The following is a 21507-nucleotide window of genomic DNA, read 5'->3' as shown; positions in this document are numbered from 1 at the left end:
GACTTCATAAGGCATTCTGAAAATTCTCCATTTCACTGACCTAAAATGTTGTTTCTGTGTGGACAAGAGGCCAAAACTCAGAGGAAAATGTTCCATTTACAAAAACTGTTTTGTGACATTCTGTTCTGTTTTTTGAGTTTGCGTCATTTCCTCTTTGAGCTTTTTGTTTTTCTTTGAACCTCACACACACACATTTGCTGTTTTCCTCAAACAGAGTCTCCACCGTGGATCCCTTTCACAAAGAATGCCTCTCCTGCTCCCTCTTCAAATCAAAGTGCTCGTACTACGACGCCATCCTCAGCCCAAACTATCAGCACGTTCTCCTCAGCTGCAGAGGTAACTCCTCATCATCAACAAAACAGAAACATCAGAACTGAGTGCAGAAAGGTCCACTTTTACTGAGGCTTGGTTCACACACACACACACACACATCGTTTCACACATTCTTGTGGCTCTGAAATGTTGTCAAAAAGAATCTTAATGATGAAATAAGCTTTGTATAATAATTCTATTCAGTTTAAGAGGTCTCAGTCTTTGTTTGCTGAGTTGCGTCAGTGTGTCATATTATTTATTGACACTAGCTGTAACAAGGGTTATTACACAGTGAAATGTTAATATTAATGACTGATTAAGACTTAAATAATACCAAAACAGATTCACATACAGTAGGAAAGAACTCAGAGGAGAGACAGAACCAGACCATTCAGACAATCTACAAAGTAAATCAAATATGAAAACATGTGCATCTACTTTTTATTCAATATAGGTCTGTTTTTTTTTTTTAGATCTGTACATTAAAATTTATAATTTTATCTTGTAAACTGCTCTGTTTTACCGTTTTTTCTCCTTCTTTTTGGTCTTTTAGTCTCACCTAATGTCTTAATCTAAACACCTTGTTAATAAAATGTGTAAAAGTTACATTTCTTGAGCTAAACTTTTTCCCAGGTCCTGGAATACCCCAAACTACTCTTCACAGCCTAAGTAACATGAACAGTAAGTACTCTGGCACCGACAAACCTGAACCATTTTACTATTTACTATTTAGCCAGACTCTTTCACTCAGTTGCATCAGATATCTTTATGCATTATATTTTGGCAGAAGTATTAATTTTGGGGAACACGGGTGTGCTGTCAGTGTCTGCAAAGTGCAATAATTGATTAGCTGATTTTTACTGATTTTTTTTTTTTTTTAACAACAAATGTTTGCTTCAGGTTGTCAAAAAAAGAAAAAAAAAAAAAAACTTGATTTGAAGATGTTATTAACTTTGAGGCGTTAAGTGGTCTGAAATGTTGAGTGAAAATCCAAGGCACTGAGAGCCATGTCTGGAGACTCTGCAGTGAACTCATCATGTCCCACCTCCCCCATGCCTGCACGTGCACAGATATTAAGATTAAGAATATTCTCCTCCTATTGTTTGGTTACCATGTAGCTTTTTGGCTTGTGTGACTTTAATGTGTTTTTGATGAAGTACGTGAACAGTTCTGATCATTTCCAAAGCGCTCATAGCCGAGCAGGAAATGTTATTGAATTAGTTATTCAAGATTTTGATCCGGTTACTGTTGTATTTGTTGCAGGTAGGAGTTCTCTTCTAATTGAAGCAATTCTTCTTCTTGTCATTTAACAGAGCACATTACCCTGGAAAGGAATAGCGTATTGAGACATGCACTGATTAACAGGACAATACCCAAGTGGGAAAGAAGAACCGTACAAATCAACAACTTTGGTATGACATTGCAAGGAATTTGTACAAAACCTGTATGTTTCATGACAATGATGTGTCATCCTTGAACGCCCTTAATGCTTTTAATTATGTATTATCATCATTCCACCACTATCGCCATGTTTGTACCAACTGACTTCTTTTTATTTTCACCTCTTGACCACCATTAACTCTCTGCTTGCTTGGTTAATGAGTAATAATCAGTGTCTTTCCGTGCACAGATAAGCTGGGCTACCCATCATCATGCAGGTACATGCGAACTGTAGTAACCTGGTTACTGTAGCGCACACAACTGAGCGAACAGGTGCAGAGCTTTTTGAGGCGAGAATGAAACAGCCGTGGAACCAGAAATGCAGCTGTATATTGTTTCAATTAGAGGGGACAGCTCACCATATGGCTTCCTTCTCTAATCTGTGTTCACTATTAGACACAATGTGATACATGGCCTTTTGACTAGAAACAGCCAGATGGGAGCCCTGTCATCAAAGGTTGAACACAAGTGAAATCACAGGCTTATTTTTCACATGACTCACCGTGTTTATTTCAGGTTTGTTCTGGGTATTGGAGCTTGTTTCTTAGTCATTCAGGTCGTAGTGCCTACACAGCAGCAGTCGAAGGCAACTAGACTTTCAGCGTAGCCTTAAAGGCATTTTATTTAATGGGCTGCTTTGTCAGTTCTGCAGCTCTATCCGGTCTGTTAAGTGGTAGCCTCACTTATCCTCCGCTAAGAGATCTGTCCTGACATCTTTGCTCCGCTGGTTCACACTAGTTAACACCTCTGACAATGATCACATTGCTAACGCTTCATTTCAACAACTCTCATATCACAGTTTTGTGCTGTGCAGCTTATCTCCTCTCTTCTTACCATGACTTCTTTCATAACTAATGAAGCTACTGTGTTGACATGACCATGCAATGTGTTGAGCTTTAATACATGCAGAAGGATGGACGCACATGCACTGTGACTCATCAAACTATCCTCTGGACTGAATGTAAAGCTTTGAGTCGGAAACCCGTAGCAGGAAATGTGTTCATAAACATGGATGATTTAATATTAATGTCATGGATTTCTGTCGTTGTCTCCTTCTGCAGGACTTCGTTTGGAGCTAATTGTCCCGACAGATTTGGATGAAACACTGGTGCACCCACTTCTGCTCATTCTGTATGTCATCGTATTTCTTCAAATGCATTTGCTCTTTTAAAGGAGCACTTCTGAATACATGTTTTATTGCTCCATTTAAAATGCTGAACAATGCAAAATAATCACATTCAATAATTATTGAATGTGAAATGAAGCAGCGGAGAAACAAATGCCTGGAAATTAAGCTGAAAATGAAATCAGAAGTTTCCACCCCCCCCCTTCCTTCCTTTCCCCCACCCTTTCCTTTTCTTCTTGTGACTTACTTGTGGAACACAATCAGTGCAAGTGAGCAACTGCAAGTTGACAATGTTTAGCTTTGGTGCGGCATAACCAAAAAGGCCGAGAGCCACTGAACTAAATTGTAAATTGGGTGTCACATGAACCCCCATGTTTATGTATTCTGGGTTTATTCTGGAGTGATTTTAATCCTCGGGCTCCTAAATAGACTAAAATCTGTGCTTTGTTCAGTGACAGCGCCCCTGGTGGTCAGGCCGTGAGCGACCGCTACTCTCTCAGCTGGGACTCTGTGCTGGTCAGCTCGGACAGAGTCATCGTGGCTCGTCTGGACGGCCGGGGCAGCGGCTTCCAGGGTCAGAGGATCCTGCACGAGGTCCACCAGAGACTGGGAACTGTTGATGTTCAGGACCAGATCACAGCTCTGGAGTAAGCGTGTTTTTGTTGAAGATTATCCAGTTGATTCTAACTCGACCAAACTGTATACAATAAAGCGTTGGTTTTGCCAAATTAGGCTGACGTCAATGCTGATATTTTTGTGTGGTGAGAATGTATATTTTTCTTTATGCCATTTCTACATAGCTCTTGTCATATATCACTGTATCAAAACTGTACAACAGCTGTGATCAAATATTTAAACAGAAGGCTAATACAGATCCGGATGTATCAGCAGACTGAGGGTCAAATTCCAGTTTGTATAAGTCTTTTAACTTTTCCGTAGATGAATTATTGTGTTAACTGCAGTAATTATCCATTATAAAAAGTTGAATGTTGGCTTTGACGCAACATGTATTTAAATCTCCACACCAGTGTTGGGCAGGAAGCTGTTACCGTGATGTACCAAGCAGTGTTCACAATCTGATACTCTACATTTCCAGGCATCTGGTCAGGCTACCCTACATCGATGGCAGTAAAGTTGGAGTTTATGGAAAGGTAACACAGCCTCTGTATCTGATCATTAAAACCACATTAAATGTATACTGCTTCTTACCCGACATTCTTTTGATGCAGCCATGCTCTTTCTTTCCAGGCGTATGGAGGGTTCCTCTCCTCTCTCCTGCTCCTCTCCCACAGCTCTACGTTCAGGTGTGGCATCGCTGTAGCTCCCATAACAAACTGGAGACTCTATGGTAAGATGGACGTGAGTCATACAGTGATAAGATATATACTCACAGTATTCCAAGGATCTGAAGATGGTAGCTTATCCCAAACGTGACGTTCTAACATCCAGTAAAACCAATTATTCTGTGTTAGGTCATCAAATTTGACATGTATTAGTAATCTGCTATAGGTTATATGTGTTTGAATGGTCTTGGTCATGGACTTTGATTTAACAAAACATTCCAAGTGTCAAACAAATCCAACAAGGCTACTGAATGGAGTGGAACAACATTAATCATCAATGCCATTTTCTATTTGTCACAATGTAAGGGACGAATGAGGAACACTGAAAGGCATTGGTGTAATCATGAATAAACAGCAATGTTGTCTCCATCATAGTATCTCTCCATTAACTGTCTCCTTTTATGTCCTTAAAGGGTCGGCGTACACTGAGAAATACTTTGGCTCCCCAGCAAAAGAGTTTCACAAATACCAAGTACGACTGAATGTCAGCATTGTTTTTGAAGGTTTTTCCATGTTCGTGTGGAACGAGATAACACCTTGAACTTACTATTACTTTCACAAAAGCATGAACCGTTTGTATAGACTATAGAGTAAACAGCTTGGATACATGCTCAGGCCTCTTTGTGTTTGAATTTAAAGTCTTCAGAACTCACCCACTTCATGCTCCTGGAGTGACACGGTATTAGAAACAGCTGAGATGCTGTTGATTTATTTGTGTAATGGCCTGCATGAAGCAGTAGGTCTTTTCAAACACACTTGTTATTTCCATTCACATGAGGGGCGCTGGTAACATAAGCAAGGAAGCTGGGTCCTCTGTGCCAGTCACATTTCTCAATTTGTCCTCTGAAACAGACCATACCTTTCTTTATTTCAGTCACAAGTCTATCGTATCACAGCGTATAGTGACTCAAAATGTGCCTGTTCGGAATGGGACGACTACTTACCTCCATTTCTCCTTTTAGGTTGGATATCATACAGCAGGCGCATTGCCCTCTGTGAAGCACTGTGTCTGGGTCATTCTGGACCTGTTTCACATTCCCATGTCAGAGCAGGAAGAGCACAGGTGGAACTAATTATGTTAATGATGGCTGCATTCCATTTAGATATGCCAGCTTCAGGGCCCACGCCGTGCACATGCTAGCTCTGTGTCATCGCCGGGACAGTTGGGACGTTGTTGATGCGATCAATTCCACCTGTGCTTTCTCTGCTATGATGAGTAAAAGTTGCGGTGAAAGAGTTGCCATACCAAATTGGAGGAAAATAGATGATTTCTTGGAAACAACGCTGACATTTAAAATAATTGCCATAACATTAAGCCTATAGAATTGTTACATTATCCTTAATTTCTACCTTAAAGAGCACTGATGATTTGAGATTGAGTAACACAACACAGTTTACAGCTCACCTCTGATGAGCAGGGACCTTTCATCCTGATGTCTCTTTGTCTTTCAAATTCTATTCTATTCTATTCTATTCTATCTCTCTATCTCTCTATCTATCTATCTGATTAGCAGAAATCAGGTGCAATAAATACAAATTCATCCATTTCAGACTATCTGAAGATAGATCACAATACCAGCAACCGGTTAATCTTTCCAAGTATTTATGGTGAATGATAAATAACATGTCATACTAATGCCTGGTTAATGTTAGCTAGGGCTATGTCTAATAATAGCTTTGGGTAAACTGGGAAAGGGATATGAAATTATTGTAGCAAATGTATACATTCCTTTATTATGGCACTTTGGTGTGACAGTTTGACAGCAGCCTAACACTTTCACCCTATAGCTAGCCAATGACCTGACGAGAAGTCTTGTACGAAAAACATAAACTGGTTGCATCTGTATTTCCAATGAAAATAAGGTGGACAGGAGCTACTGTATTTGTTTTCACTCGTGGGAACTGATCCTGTTCAAAGATTTGATTTTCTGACCTGAAATGTTTTGTTCATTCCTATGAATAAAAAATATCTGTGGAATTAGCATTGTTTATTGTTAATTAGCTCTCAATATGACGTTTAGATGATGCTACAACTGCAGCTGATTCTGTCTGTGGAGGGTAATCGTACTGTTTTACTGTCTCCGGCAGATTTCCAGCCTTCTCAGTAACATCACAGCAGCAAGTTCTCTGGAGTTTCTTATTATCCATGGCACCGCAGATGGTAAGTATAGGTACAGGTACAGACAGTAAAGCAGATATGTATAAGGTTTAATAGCAGGCTAATCATCATGCTTGTCTGTATCCCACACCTTTTTTGAAATAAGAACATTCTTGGCCCTAGCCACTGTATTGGATATTTACAAGTGAAAAACATTGTACAACAATAGTCTAGTAGGACAGTAGGTTCCCAATGCAATATTTTTCTGATTTAAGTTTTTTATAATCCTCAAGGTGTCTTTAGTAAAAAAAAAACCTTTTGTGGTCCCATCTTGAAAACATTGATAGCCAAGGGTCTGTTTGGCAGCCATCTTAGATTTCCTACAGGCTTCAAGTATGACATCTTATGAAGCTTCAACATCGCACTCCCCTTATAAACCACCTCCATGATGCAAACCAAAGACCTGTTTGCAAGAGAGGCCTTTTTCTACCTGTCCTGACACAAAGACATTCTGAAGTATGTATACCTGAAATATGCCAGTCATCTGCAAGATCCAGCCAGAACTGCAGCAAAGGATACCAATTGTGTCACAGAGTAGATTCGTAAGGCAGCTGCGAATGTGAAGCCATTCATTGCTGTGCTTGATTTCATTCAAAATGTACTAATTCATCAGAACAAGGTTATGCCGCTTGCGTCATTGCGTCTTCTCTACACCCAAGAGTTGGAGAAAAATGGCTTCCTCAATGCGGAGTACAGATGGGAGAAGCTGAAGGCCAGGCTTTGGAGCAATGAAAGTCATGATTGGACCGCCTTTGCCAAGGTCAATCAAGGTGACACAGGTTGCATCACCTATAGATATGGTGACCTATACTAAGACAAGGACAAGGATATGGCCCTGCTCCTTCATGGTATAAGCCAGCAGACATTGGATGAGTCAGTGTCACTTCCCTGGCCGCCTACAGCTGATGATCTTGAGGTCAAGTCATCAGATGAGCTCCCACTTTTCCCAATGAACCTCCTCATCCCTGGAGATGCAGACATGTACAAGAAAACAACCAGCACTTGGCTCTCTGTAGGCCAGGTATGACATGACACTCTACCTTGATATGTACTGAGCTTCACAAGTAGTAGTCTTGTCAAAATTGTTTACTTCTTGTTTTGTCTTAGGCCAGTTGCTCTACACTTTAATGCTTGTTGTTGTCTTTACTATTCCAGGACATCTGCCACGTTGTGACAAAGGGAGAGTTGGAAATTGGTAACTGTAGTCTCCTCTGCACCTCTGTGTGTCACCTCTGTCACAGTAGATATCTCACCACTATTCTCACTGGGATAAGTCGCTATGAGACCTATGTCTTTAGCGTGGCACTCTGTCCTCAACTTATTACTGGTGAAGGCAACAAAGAAGAAGCAGGGACACATCCTTGTCTTTGGATCCCAGCTTATATGCATCGGTCATTGCGTCTGTGAGAGATATGCTGGTACTGTATTCAAGTTTAGAGGTGATACAACCTCTGTCGCCTTGACTGAAACTCTGTACTTTTACCTCTCTCCAGCTGCTAGACGTGGAGAAGATGCAGCAAAGCAAGTTGCGCATCTCATTCATTAATAAAATGAGATCAGATGTACAGCAGCCTTATGATTTTGCTCTGTATCAGTGACAGTGGTTAGTAGTTTAGGCTGTATCTAGCAATTGTTTCTAAATCTGCACCAACAAGATTCGCTGGAATACAATTACAGACATCCTTCATGGGATAAGGTGAATCAGGAGGTTTAACAAAACATCTGTCATGAACGCTGTGTAGTTGAGCTAGCTTGTCAGTGCATAGCTTGACTGAGTGGATGCTTGATGCCAGTTACATGTAAAATACAAGAGAATGCTTCAACAGTCCTTCTGACCCACCATTATTATTGCTCTCTCTTTTACTTTGTTGAGTGGTTCTTGCCATAATATGGATTTGAACAATAGCTGAATAGGGTTAGTCACTGTGCTGAGCTATGTACCAACACAACTGATGGACTCGAACAAATTAAGAAGGTAATAAATTCCACAAATTAACTCTTGTCAAGGCACAAATGTTAATTAAAAACCATTCCAGGTGACTGCCTCATGAAGCTGATTGAGAGGGAAGAGCTGTCATCAAAGCGAAAGGTGGCTGATTTTTTAAAATATAAAACATATTCTGGTTTGTTTACCTTTTTGTTTACTACATATATGTGTTCCTTCATAGTTTTGTTTTTGTATGTCTAACTCAAAAGTTATGTAGATTTTAAATTTTTGTTGGAAATCCAAAATGGCCACAAATATGACCTTTGGAACAATATCTTAAACTCGGAACATTAAAATTTGTTTGTTAGACACTGTGCAACTTACAAAAAGTAAGTTAGAAGAATATACTGTATCCATACAATGAATTTTCATGAAAATCCCAACTGTAATGGGCCGAAGAGCTGATGTTTTGTGCTGTGATGGCTTTTCATTCGAATTATCTCTTCTTTTTCAGCCAATGTTCATTTCCAGCATTCTGCTGAGTTGGTCAAAATGCTGTCTGCAGCAAATGTGAACTACTCCCTCCAGGTGAATTCTGCCATTCCCTCTCTGAGTGACGTTTCCTTTCATTGTACTAACAAAGGGAGACATTGATGCTGTGTTTATGGGTCAAAAAAGGAACCCACTTAAAAGAGTAACTGAGGTGAAAACATCCTTAATCGGACTCTTTACCAACCTAGAATATGTGAATTATTTTTTTTGTTGTTGATCCAGATACTTAAGTACAACTTAAAGGAATAGTTTGACTTTTTGGAAATACACTTATTCATTCTCTTGCTGGGCATCATGGTGGTGAGCAGGATGGTCTTATCCTCGTGCTTGAACGGGTTTTCTCCAGGTATTTGGGCTTCCTCCCATAGTCCAAAGACATGCAGGTTAGGTTAATTGGTGACTCCGTCGGTGTGAGTGTGAGCGGTTGTCTGTCTCTGTGTCAATCCTGTGATGGGCCAGCGACCAGTCAAGGGTGTACCCCGCCTTTCGCCCAATGTCAGTTGGGATTGGCTCCAGCCCGCAACCCTTAAGGATAAGCAGTATAGACAATGGATGCATGGACTTTCTAGTTGAAAGTTGCAGAAACTTGATAGCAATCATGTCTGTGCAGTAAAGGAGCTGGTTGGGTAAGCTTAAAAACAGGAGGATGGAGGAAATACAGTAGTGCGCAAAAGTCTTAGGCAGGTGTGAAGAAATGCTGTAAAGTAAGAATGCTTTCAAAAATATAAAATTTTGTTATAAATATCGATTTAGAAAATACAAAATGAGCAAACAAAAGAAAAATCTAAATCAAATCAATACTTGGTGTGGCCACCCTGTACCTTCAACAACAGCATCAACGACAGCAGTACCATCAGCTCAGAACTAGAAACCAGTGGGACCCAGGTACACCCATCTACTGTCTGGCCAGAAGTTGTCTTCATGGAACAATTGCTACCAACAAGCCGAACCTCCGATGTGGAAGTGACTCAACTATGCATGAAAACATAGGAGATGGGGTGCAGCAGGTGCTCGGAACTGATGAGTCAAAATTTGAAATATGTGGCTGTAGCAGAAGGCAGTTTGTTAGCTGAAGGGCTGGAGAGCAGTACAATAATGAGTGTCTGCAAGCAACAGGGAAGCATAGCGGATGTTCCCTGCAAGTCTGGGGCTGCATTTCTGCAAATGGAGTTGGGGATTTGGTCAAGATTAATGGTGTCCTCAGTGCTGAGAAATACAGGCAGATACTTATCCAGCATGCAACACCATCAGGGAGGCGTCTGATTGGCCCCAAATTTATTCTGCAGCAGGACAACAACCCCAAACATACAGCCAATGTCATTAGGAGCTATCTTCAACGTAAAGAAGAACAACATCATCAAGTCTATCTGGGATTACATGAAGACACAGAAGGATCTGAGTCAGCCTACATCCACAGAAGATCTGTGGTTAGTTCTCCAAGATGTTTGGAACAACCTACCTGCTGACTTCCTTCAAAAACTGTGTGCAAGTGCACCTAGAAGAATTTAAAGTGTTTTGAAGGCAAAGGGTGGTCACACCAAATATTGATTTGATTTGATTTAAACAATGATATTTTATAAATTTTAAAGGATTGTTACTTTACAGCATGTCTTCACACCCGCCTAAAACTTGGACTTTTATTTTGTACTCATGACATTGCTGCCTGTAAAGGTTAATTAAATAAATGATACTATTTCCTGCTGCCTAGATTTTCCCAGATGAAGGACACAACATCGCCTCTGCCAAGAGCCGACACTACATGCTTAACTCAGTGCTCACCTTCTTCAAGCGCTGCTTTGAGGAGAAACAGGTTGTCCCCCCGCAGACATCTAAAGAGGACGATTAGCCTGCAGAAGATTCTGCTGTGAGACAGCGAAGAGTGGAGCAACTGCTGTCACTAGCCAATAAAAGAGAGGCTGAGTTTTCCTAAAGGGTTGGTATCTGTAAAAGCACCCCGATAGCATTAATGTAAACCTACAGACCTGCAGTGTGTAATAACATAGCATTGCATTTGCGCAGACCAGGGTGGTCATTCTAGGGTTGTGATGATTTAGTTGTCGAATTGAAAAGATGGTTGTATTGTCGCTGTACTCTAATGTTTCAGATATTAATAATTGTTTGTAATGTTTGTATTATGTACTGAGTACAAATGTCAGGGAATTAAAGAAACTAGTATTTTTCCATTTTAGAGTATAATTTTTGCTGATTGCTGTAATCTATTGTAAATATTTTTATTTACTGCAAACAAAACAAGTCAAGTTAATACCGAATTTTGGAACATCATACACGAAACAGTTTTTGCAGGTGCCTTTACCTCATTACAGTTGTTACTATTAGAGTGTCCGTAGACTTACCATAATTAGCCATAGTACTAAAAACAATTGCCATATGGTGGTTTGAATCACATTTTCACATTATTCATAACATACTAGCCTCACTTCAACCCCATTTATGTCTCTAGAGAAGGTGGGTAACATTACCTGAGCTGCTCAGTGATTAAAGTCCCTTCCGTAGAGCATACCTAAGTGATAATTACCGCCACAATTACTGCTGTTGTTTTCAATGAACTTGCTGGTCATCCTGCAATTTAAATCTCGTCCAGAGTGATGTCCTTCTATTTTTTTTTTTTTAAACACATGTATATATACATATATATATTTGATTATATGTTGTTGCTTGCTATTTCTCTTTTCTACTGTTTTAGTCAGCTCAGTGTTAAGTTATTGTGAAAATGGAGGGAGTCACAACCATCAACTCATTATGTGCTTTTGTAACGTCAGATACAGGAAAGTAAAAAGAGAGTGTTCTCTTTTGAGCCCTGTTCTTTTTAGCCTATTGGTTTCCATATTGGCAAATTTGGCACCATTAAACGTATGCTAAATCAGCTCAATTGACCTCACACAGAATATTTGCCTCCTCTTCAACTCTCTTGTGCCACCCCCCCCCCCGGGGAGGCTTTGGACTTTCTCCTGTGAGATGTCCATATCTGTTACAGAACATATTCTGTTACAGTAGGTCTTTGGGCATGTTTCTTGCTGTTGTTGTCATTGTGACATTGTGATTTAAGGAAAAAAAATGGCTGGATTGGACAACAATTGCCATGTTACAGAATATCAGACTTTATAGTGATCAAAAAAGTTATGATATTGTTTTCAGAGCAATATGATGATAAATTCATTAATTCAGTCTTTTATCTTGACTGTAAGGGAACCACATTGCAGTAATGATCATCTTATTTCTTTCATAATGAAGTCCACACATTGGATGCTTTTTTTTTTTTTTCCTCTCATGTTTATGACTAGCTGGATTCTTCGACGTTACATGTAACGTTTAACATCCCAAAATGCGTTTCAAGCTGGCAAGAACTGGAGAAACTTGTAATAGTACCAGTCTATTCTGTTCAGTGTGCTTAGTCTATAACCAGACACCTGTAGTACTGATCTGTATACTGATCTGTTTGGTAGCCATATCCTTCCTTGAATAGGACACAGTAAAGCAACCCGTTCTCCGACCATGATCCTGTGCTGCTCACACTCCTGCACCTGCTTGATTCTGTCGAACTGCAACAGATTTTGTCACATATGCTCTTGCATTACAGTTATTATGTCGACAGTAGACATTTGAATACTTGGGAAAATTTATATGCTGAAATAAATTGTTAAACAAGATGGCCTTGCATGTGTGTGTTGCATTATTTCTCATTATGCCTGTTGGAACAAAGCTGCACGATAAGAATTCCATTCAGAGTCATATGTAATATAATATATGCTAGTGACATACAGTGCTTAGTCAATGTCAAGTCAAAGCCACAATCTTTAGTTCAAATGCCACTTTTAAGGAATAGGTGAACAGTTGGACAGTTGAACTATGTATGTATATGTAAATACGAGTGCATGTATGTGTGATAAACAGTGTTGGGCAAACTACATGGAAAGTGTAGGGAGCTAAGCAACATTAAACTAAGCTTCACTGAAATGAAGCTGATATTAACATAATAATTATGTACACTCAACAAATTGTATATCATACTTTAGGTTCTCTGGTCTGTTTTCAAGTTTTAGGTCTTTTATTTATTTTTTCATATTTCAGTTAGTCTGTTCAGTATATTTAAGCTTCAAGATGTCTGGACTAAATTCATAAGTCAAACATACTGACTGATGATCATTTTTGACGAGCAGATTTCCTTCTTGCCTGTGCTTGGATCACGGTGTGAAAAACACTAAATTATTTCTCATGCCAATCAAACAGAACAGTTGCAACAGAAGGTGATAAAGACTATTTTTATCAACCCAGAACATCCAGTGGGTCTGAATTTTCCTGGCTGACTCAAGCCTCCTCTCAGGTTCAGACTGAGCAGGCTGCTTAAAAAAAAAAAAAGAAAATTCAGCAGTACAATATGTGGGACTATTTCTTGACAGGACACAGTGACTTCCACTGCGCCTGACAAGTTCAGTTTTTCCTCAGATGTTTAGAAGTGCTGTCAGGAGGATTTTGTTACCTTCAGACAGAGTCTGAGTTTCTCCCTATTTCCAGTCTTCATGCTAAGCTAAGCTAACCAGCTGCTGGCTGTAGCTAGTTCTATCCAATGAACTATTCAATCAGCAATGATTCTGCCTTAATAATCAAACTACAGCTGTAAATATTCAATCTGCATGTTTCACCTGCACATTTGCATCGTACTGGTCCTTAGCAAACAGTCATGCATGACACTTTTCTTGGCCTGTAGGATAACACTGTGCATACCCCACCCCATTAATTCTTGTAATACATCACTGGTTTGTTTATGGTCTGTTCTAATTTGCTCCGCTACATTTCGTTCTGCTTCTGTTCTTGTCTCACTTATAAGTTGTAGCTTTTCATAGTTTCATAAGAGAAATACACTGACAAGCATTTAACTACAGTTATATGCGACAAATAAAGATTCTTGGGAAGAAAAAACAGGAAGTCTCAATGGAATGACGACATATCGGAGGCTCATCCGAGCTGAAGAAGAGCACACATTAACTCTGGTACTTGAGATCTCGCAGATTTAAGAGTTTCTGTCCTTCAGCGGCATCAACATCTGCTCAGCCGCTGAAGCCCTGTGAGTGAAGGCACTGATTAATACGCACAGACACGAATTGAGGAGGCGCCGATGATCACTCTTAACAAGCAGATCTTGCCTGCTCAGTCATTAGTGAAGGTGTTCTGAGGCCGCGACACACTACCTCCACTCTTAAATGTGAGCCCTAAGGAGAAGACCGAAATGAAACAGATGACTGAATTACTCCACCTCTCCAACAGTCAATCCTACAAGCAAATGTGGCTGATTCGGCTCCCTGCCGTACTGTGTGCTCTTATACATCAGCATAACTCAATATTTTTCATAGTTTTTTTATTTATAACCATCACTATAGGACAATCACAATAACCCCAAAACCTCAACCCTGCCCATTCCCCTTTAAAACAGCAAAAAGAAGAAGAACAAGCATTACAAAATCCATCCTAAGAAAATCAACCGCTAAAAGGAAACAAAAGAAAAGAAAAAACAAAACTAAAAACAAAAACAAGACGTCCAGGTCAAATCAATCCATCCCCATAGATTAAACTATCTATGAGATCTGACATCTCAAAAATATATTTATGTACACACTCTGCTGTATTGTACTATACAAAATGTGGCAACACTTGACACATTCTCTGTAGACATGCAAACACCTTACTGACACTGTAAAATTGTCCATCTTAGTACACCCATTTTCATTATTATCCACCACAGTGGATAATAAGAATGTAATAATATTAAATATAGTTATGGTTATTATTTTCTATCCAGAAATAGGGAAAAAAAAAGTCTCTTGACTTCAAGAAAGCTCTTGAACCAGGTGGAGACACACTGAAAAAAATCATCTCACACCTTTTTTTTTTTTTTTTTTTTTTTAGAGATTTCATTGTTTGTCTTACGAAATCTAAGATTTTAAGAAAACAAGACTACATGACATATTAAGATGGAGAACTTTTGCAGCGTGGCCTGAAACTGAAATTACCGTATGGCCAATATCCATTATCTGCACATAGAATTCATAACTTATTCATGACCATACAGCTGACGTATTGTTGTAACTGTTTCAGATACTAAACTGACTGCAATGCTGTGTCTCGAGGACCTGAGTTGACATAGGTTAAAATGACACTGCTAATGGATGACTACCACTGCCAGCAAGTAATATTACAGTATGTTGAACCTCATAAGGCATTGTACATGTCTACACAAGACCCCTGTACAATAAAGTGTGACCTACAAAGACTGTTTTCATTTAGGGTGGGCGATGAGGGAGAGGAGTCTGAGCGGGAAATAGCACTTATTCAGGATCGGCTCGGTTGTGGTGAAGTTGCGTGACTAAACATTTTGGCGGATGGCTGGAGCATTTCTTTGTGCAACGATACAACAACCAAAGGAGAGGTGAGATCAAAAGTGTACATCTGTGTTCTTTTCTTCCTAAGTGCTACCACAAAGGGAGACTAACATGGCAAAATGAGTGAAGCCAAAAGGGAAAAAAAGAACCATGCACTTGGTAGGTGTGGATGACTGCAGCCCAGCGAGCCTGCAGAAGATGGACACGGTCGTCTGCGCGTTTGCCGAGAATCGGAGCGTCCCGAAACTGAAATGACTTTATGCTAGAGGGCAGTTCCCACCTCACGTCCCGGCAATGCAAGTGTCACTGTCATGTCCTTCAGTTATCTTTTCAAGACATTTATACACCAGCATACACAATCATACACTGGAGTGCTCTCACACACACAGGCACGCACACACACACTTCAGAGCGTTAGCAGCTCTAAACCAGTGTCCATTTCCGGCTAAACACTTGGTCCAAATGTGAAAGGCCTTGACGGATTTTAGCTAAATTCTTCAAGCCCTGCCAAAGGTCTGACCCTCAAAGCTTCCGGCCTACTCCTCCTCCTCCTCTTCCTCATCAGGCAGTGGTAGTAACTCCTCCTTCAGACACTCCCTGTAGAAGCTGGCCATTGTGGCGTAGAGGTGCTGGCGACTCTGCTGAGACAGGAAGTGGCCCTCATCTGGGTAGATCTGGTGAGTAAGAAACAAGATACAATGGATCACAAGACTTTGTGTAAGGTAAAACAGCGTTGCTCGTTCAGACAGTCTCACCAACATCAGATCTGGAGTTCCCCATGGCATCTTTCAGCTGATGGCCTGAAACCTTATTGATTGATTTTGATATATTTTGATCGCTGCTCTTTTAGCATTGTTTTCACCTGCAGCAGGCAGCTGTTGTCATCCAAAAGCCACTGAAAACTGACTCTACACTACCTGCTCAGCACCAGTGACTAACTGGCATTTAGTGACCAAAGAGCTTGATATTTCCCTCAGAGGTGAGATGACTTACATTCATCAGGAGACTAGAAACACATGTTATGTGCTTGCAGTAGTTCTTCTAACCACCACCAGATGCTGGCTCAAAAACTCCAAATACATAGCTTGGGCTGTAGACATCCTGGTAGTGTAGTGATGTGGTTAGTTTAGTTTATTACATCTATTTGTCGGGGACCATGTACAAAAAGAGATTTCATAGAAGAAGAAGATATATACTTAGGTAGTAGCTAATTTCCATCGACTACTAGCTGATTACTTACCTGTATCACTAATTAAAACCACCAGAAACTAGCATTCTTTTGAATTTTGACCCTGTTGCATCCCCAATTCAGTGAAATAGTTCTTCAAACAATTTCTCCCATTTATCTTCAGACCTGTAGCCCAGTAAATTTGCCAGTGATTCAATGGAGCCTTTCAGTGTTTTCTTTTGCCTGTATGAAAGACAGTTGCTGTGGCCTTCCTGAACTGTATTGCAACTTTGTTTCTAATACCTTTCTATACTAACTGACCAGTTGTGGACTCTTTTTTCAAGGCTTGACTTTATTGAAAGCTACAGGATGTCATTCAGCAAAAGTCTAGTCTAAGTTTTCTACTGTGCCTCTGGTTCGTAACTTTATCAGATTTTCTTAAAATGTTCCCACAGTCATCACAGGCATAGGTCAGAGGTCTAGTTGTATTCTAGTTGTTTTTTGCAATATATGAAATGCATTTATTTCCTTTCATTTTATTCACATTTCTCTGCAAAGCCTTTGACAACTTTTTTGCAACTAATGTGAGATTCTAATTTGAATTGAAATGAATTGAGTCCTGGAATCCTTGTCCTTGAATCCTTGATTACAATATCCCTGGTATAATTCTGGTCGGTCTGTTGATCTTTGTTGCATGTCAACCCCGCAGCCATGCTTCCTGAGGGCTGTGTTAATATAATGTCATTCACAGCATAGAGCGGACGTGCCTCTTCCTCAAGAAAATATTAGGAAAGAATTTCTCCTAATGGCTATTCGAGCAATGTGGCTCGTGCCGACTTTGAACTCACCACTCACCACATTTTTCCAAGTGCGACTGAAAGTAAACACAGAAAGATGCTGCCTGAAACGGCCATTGAACTATCACATTTTGATATTACCATTTATTTCAATTGTGTTTACTGTTTTAACACTGGACTCTGAGAAAAAGTTGAATCATACATATGGCACATCATGTTAGTCAGACTTTGTGACTTTAATCTCAGCAGCATCACTGCTTCTGCTTAGAAAAGGGGTAAATGAATAAAGATATATATTTTTGAAGTAAATTTTAACTGCTTTAACTTTAGCTGTCCCTGCTCATCAAGCTGGTGCCATAACAAGTTAGGGTTAGCTGACACTGTGCCCTCTAATCTGTCCCAGCTCATGGCGGGGCGAAGACTTATCGTTATGTCCTTGCTGGTGTGCTGCTGAGAGCCTCGCTCGGTGGGCGCGGTGTTGGAGGAAAGCGTGTATGTGTGTTTAAATCCACACACTTGGATTTAAAATGTGAACGTGCAGGTCGTATCTCCGAGGAAGTCTGTTTTCTTGCTTCGGCTTTGTTTTTATGAAGCGATTAAGGCGTCACAACTGTAAAAGCTGTAACCTCTTTCCACCTCTGCATCAGCTAAAATGTAAAAAAAAATAACCATGTGCTACTTGTGAATCAGTTTATGATTATGTAGTTATAGAAAAGCACAATAACTTGATATTCCATTGTCCTGAACTATAATGTAAAATCAACCTGTCTGACACCCCAGCAGCTGTGCTTGCACATATCATTTGGCAGGTCTGGCTCTGATATCTTTATTTACATATTTTATTTACATTATTATGTATATGTTGCGCCAGCATTGTACAAAATGTGCATTTTCATCACTGTTTGTACAAATGCAGTGTGAAGAATTTGCCTCGGTGTTCTCTGCGATACACACCTGCATCGAGTAGTTTGCTCCAACTTTCACAAGGTTTTTGACGAGCTCAGCAGTATGCTGAAAGTGGATGTTGGCTGGGAATAAAGAAACGAAAGATGTCAGCAAGATTCAGCCTGAATCCTAACCGAGAAAAGGAGGAGACAATCAGATTGTGGCAGGATGGAAATACCTCAACAAATTCGACATGCATGGCTCACCAGCAAATGTTTTCCTCTGGAAATCCCAGCATCTATTTAGATAACCCACTTTACCTTTTATCTTTCGATAAAAACCAGTTGTCTCATAACCTTCCTTGATTGCATGCTTCTTTGTGTTCAGCAGTGATGAACCATTGATACAGTATTTTCTCTTACCATCTGCTGTGCCGTGCACCAGCATCAGTGTCTGCTCCCTCAGAGCTTGAACGTTCTGCAGCACACTGGAAAACTGCGCAGAAATGAGAGATTTAGTGGGAGATAATAGATTGATGAATATGCTAAGTGGCATTGAGGGATGCAATAAAAAGATACAAAGTTTGATCTAATTAAAGACATTGCGGTAAATTGCATTATATCCTTGTTACACGCACACACACAGAATTTCAATCTAATTTAAGATTCTCAAGTGATAAAGTATCTCCCGCTGACATTATTTTCTGTGCTTGGAATATCACTGTTTGGAAAAAATTGTGGGGGAAAAAAGATGTAAAGTCATGTTTGCAGACAGGAAACGCAAAGCAGTGGATTATTGTTTGGGACAGATTTGTTGTTTGGTTGTTTACAATGTGCTTTGTGCGAAAACCGGTTTTGTTCTCCGTCACTGCCTCTCCCCCATCACTGTGGAAAACAGCTCCAATAGCTCAACATCTTGTCTGCGCAGGAGGCCTGAGAGAGAGCCAGGCAACCCTTTCGCAGCAGCTTATAAAAAAAAAAAAAACCTCCGGCATGTGATCTGACACACCGGCGCACACGGTTACCAAAGAGAGATGAGTGACAAAATCCTACAGAGCATGAAAAAACAGAAGAAAAAGGCAAAGCACCGCTGCCTCTGACTTTGATAGCAGCATTCTGTAACTGCGGGAGTTTAACTGTAGGTGTGTCAGTGATGTTACGGCAAGCAGCTTTCAAAGATCAACGGCAAACAAATAAGGGGAGGTAGTAAACACGCACCTGATATCTGCTGTCATCCCGTAATGGCATACCAAGGTATCTCTCAGAGAACGCTGATGCTGTGCAAATGAGAAGCGATAAATTCTTAACAGAGACGGGGAAGACAGCGCTTCAGCTGCAGCAGTCACCCTGAGCTCCAAATGAAAAGGGTCCTCTGTGTCATCTCAACACTGTAAAAGGATGATCTGTAGGCCTGTAGATGCGGTGTTGTACTGCTTAGATTCACCTCACACACAGTATTATACTTGAGTGTTTTATTTAAACATGATTGGTCTGATAGCAAGCGTGAGGAGAGAAGCCTCTGTTTGTAAGTTAAACAAAAATGCAGGGTTTATAGGAAGATTTTGTAACTCACCGTAGAGTTTCCAGTCCGTCACCGGTGACATTGCACATGCACATTTGAAGAGGCTGTCAGTAGACTTGAGCATCATCAATGTTATGTATGCACCATAACCCTGAGCAGACAAACATAAAAAAAAAAAAATGCATGCGACCTCAATGATTGAATCCAGAAAGCTGTAAAACTAGTCTGTTAAAACTCTAACTAATAATACCAGGCTGAGGTGGAAGAAAAAAAAAATCCATGTAACACTCAGCAAAAACAGAGTGGAGATTGAAATAATTTTACATTTAATTACAGACGAGAATGTGGGCTCACCTTTCCAAACACTGCTATCCGTGTCCGATCGATATATGGAAATTTCATCATGTATCTGGAGAGGAAAATACCACATGAACTACGCCTTCACAACACAGTCATATCATCTGAAACTGTGCTTCAAAACAGCAGAATGTCACAGATTGAATATGATTGATCCTTGTCTGGTTTACTTTTAGTTTTACTGTATGAACTGAGGTTACTGTTACCAGTTCAGTTAACCTGGGCTTGAGGATTTACACCCCAGAACTCTCTAAAGAGCCAGTTTATGAATAAAAAAGCAGATGACTCGCTCTCTCCCAGAGCAAAGTGTTTGAATGACCTTTGGGAGCAGCTCCCAGGTGATCAAGTGATTCATCTCATCCATGCTCTTTAAGTGCACTTAAGGTTTAACCTACATCTGTCTCAGTTGTTCAATCTGTAAATACGTCATATAGCAATTAGCAAGTGAAATTAACAACAAATGACCTGGGGAATAACAGGAGTTTGGCTGAAAATTTGGCTGGAAATGAAAAGAAAAGTACAGCAGGGACAAACGTTTTCTGTTCTTAGACGAGGAAGCCGGGAAAACATATAATAAGGGGAATCTAGCGCCATATTGACAGGTGCAGACAATGAAGATGCATGGACAGAGATGGCAAAGAAAATCAATCCTAGCTTTATTCTTCTTGTTTGCACCTCCAGGGAATGAAAAAAAAAAACTATTAATCAAAGCGTGTTTGAAGATAACAGCTACAAAGAAAGCAGCAGCTGCAACTGGTGGGCCATAAAACCACCTTATTTTCAATTATACATATTGCTTCAGGTTGTCCATCCCGACCGAAGCTATGTTCACAAGTCATTCCTGTCCCAGGAAATAGCCGGTGACGGCTACTAAATGGACCTTGAGGTGAGACTTTGAGGTGACGCTTTATCCACTACTTCTAAAACGTGTGAGAAGGCGAGTCCCCTTCCTCTGTGTCTATACCACATTCATGTGGGTCCTAAACAGGCTTCTACACCAACTTCACAAATGTAGCGTTTCTTTTTATATCTAAAGTAATATGATACAGAACTTTCATTCATTTAAGTTTGAGACAAGTTTATCTTTCACATGACAGTTTTACTAGAATTTAACTGGACACATTAATGCACATATCAGATGTATCAACAAGAGGTATGTGACTGTGAGTGACAGTTATGAAGCTCTTCAAGGGATCTGCATGTGTTTTCCACATAAGGAAAATGGTTTGAAAAATGACATTTGTGTGGATGTTATACTGCATAGATTTACTGATTCATGCCTCCAATTATGCTATTTATTCATGAGATTGTACGATCACTTTGACCTGTGACTATTTCATGCCATTTGGAGGTACACTGTTGCCCAAAAAGTTGGAATAAAATGTTTTTTTTACCTCTTCGCATGAAATGATTTTGACAATGTGATTTATTCTTGATAAATAAAGTGTATATCTTCTAAACTTTATTGATCAAACTCTTCCAAACATATCACAGTGAAACTTAAACCACAATTAACCTTTGCAAAC

General features: G+C 40.0%; 2 protein-coding genes across 2 annotated transcripts in view; one reads left to right on the top strand and one right to left on the bottom strand.

Moving 5' to 3' along the window:
* LOC139208613 (inactive dipeptidyl peptidase 10-like) overlaps positions 1-10704 on the top strand; it is a 50430-nt gene extending 39726 nt beyond the window's left edge. The window contains exons 17-27 of the mRNA XM_070838335.1: positions 215-336; positions 946-993; positions 1626-1724; positions 2814-2883; positions 3331-3525; positions 3975-4029; positions 4127-4226; positions 4635-4693; positions 6310-6382; positions 8821-8894; positions 10567-10704. Of these exons, the coding sequence (XP_070694436.1) occupies positions 215-336; positions 946-993; positions 1626-1724; positions 2814-2883; positions 3331-3525; positions 3975-4029; positions 4127-4226; positions 4635-4693; positions 6310-6382; positions 8821-8894; positions 10567-10704 (1033 nt within the window). The remainder of the gene's footprint in view (positions 1-214; positions 337-945; positions 994-1625; positions 1725-2813; positions 2884-3330; positions 3526-3974; positions 4030-4126; positions 4227-4634; positions 4694-6309; positions 6383-8820; positions 8895-10566) is intronic.
* A 5085-nt stretch (positions 10705-15789) lies between these two features.
* LOC139208132 (inactive dipeptidyl peptidase 10-like) overlaps positions 15790-21507 on the bottom strand; it is a 187365-nt gene continuing 181647 nt past the window's right edge. Inside the window, exons 21-26 of the mRNA XM_070837711.1 lie at positions 19979-20033; positions 19676-19775; positions 19321-19379; positions 18526-18598; positions 18173-18246; positions 15790-15927 (exon numbers count right to left, since the gene is read on the bottom strand). Of these exons, the coding sequence (XP_070693812.1) occupies positions 15790-15927; positions 18173-18246; positions 18526-18598; positions 19321-19379; positions 19676-19775; positions 19979-20033 (499 nt within the window). The remainder of the gene's footprint in view (positions 15928-18172; positions 18247-18525; positions 18599-19320; positions 19380-19675; positions 19776-19978; positions 20034-21507) is intronic.

The sequence above is a fragment of the Pempheris klunzingeri genome, chromosome 10, assembly GCF_042242105.1.
Source record: "Pempheris klunzingeri isolate RE-2024b chromosome 10, fPemKlu1.hap1, whole genome shotgun sequence".
Taxonomy (NCBI): Eukaryota; Metazoa; Chordata; class Actinopteri; order Acropomatiformes; family Pempheridae; genus Pempheris; species Pempheris klunzingeri.
This window is presented reverse-complemented; position numbering and strand designations above follow the sequence as displayed.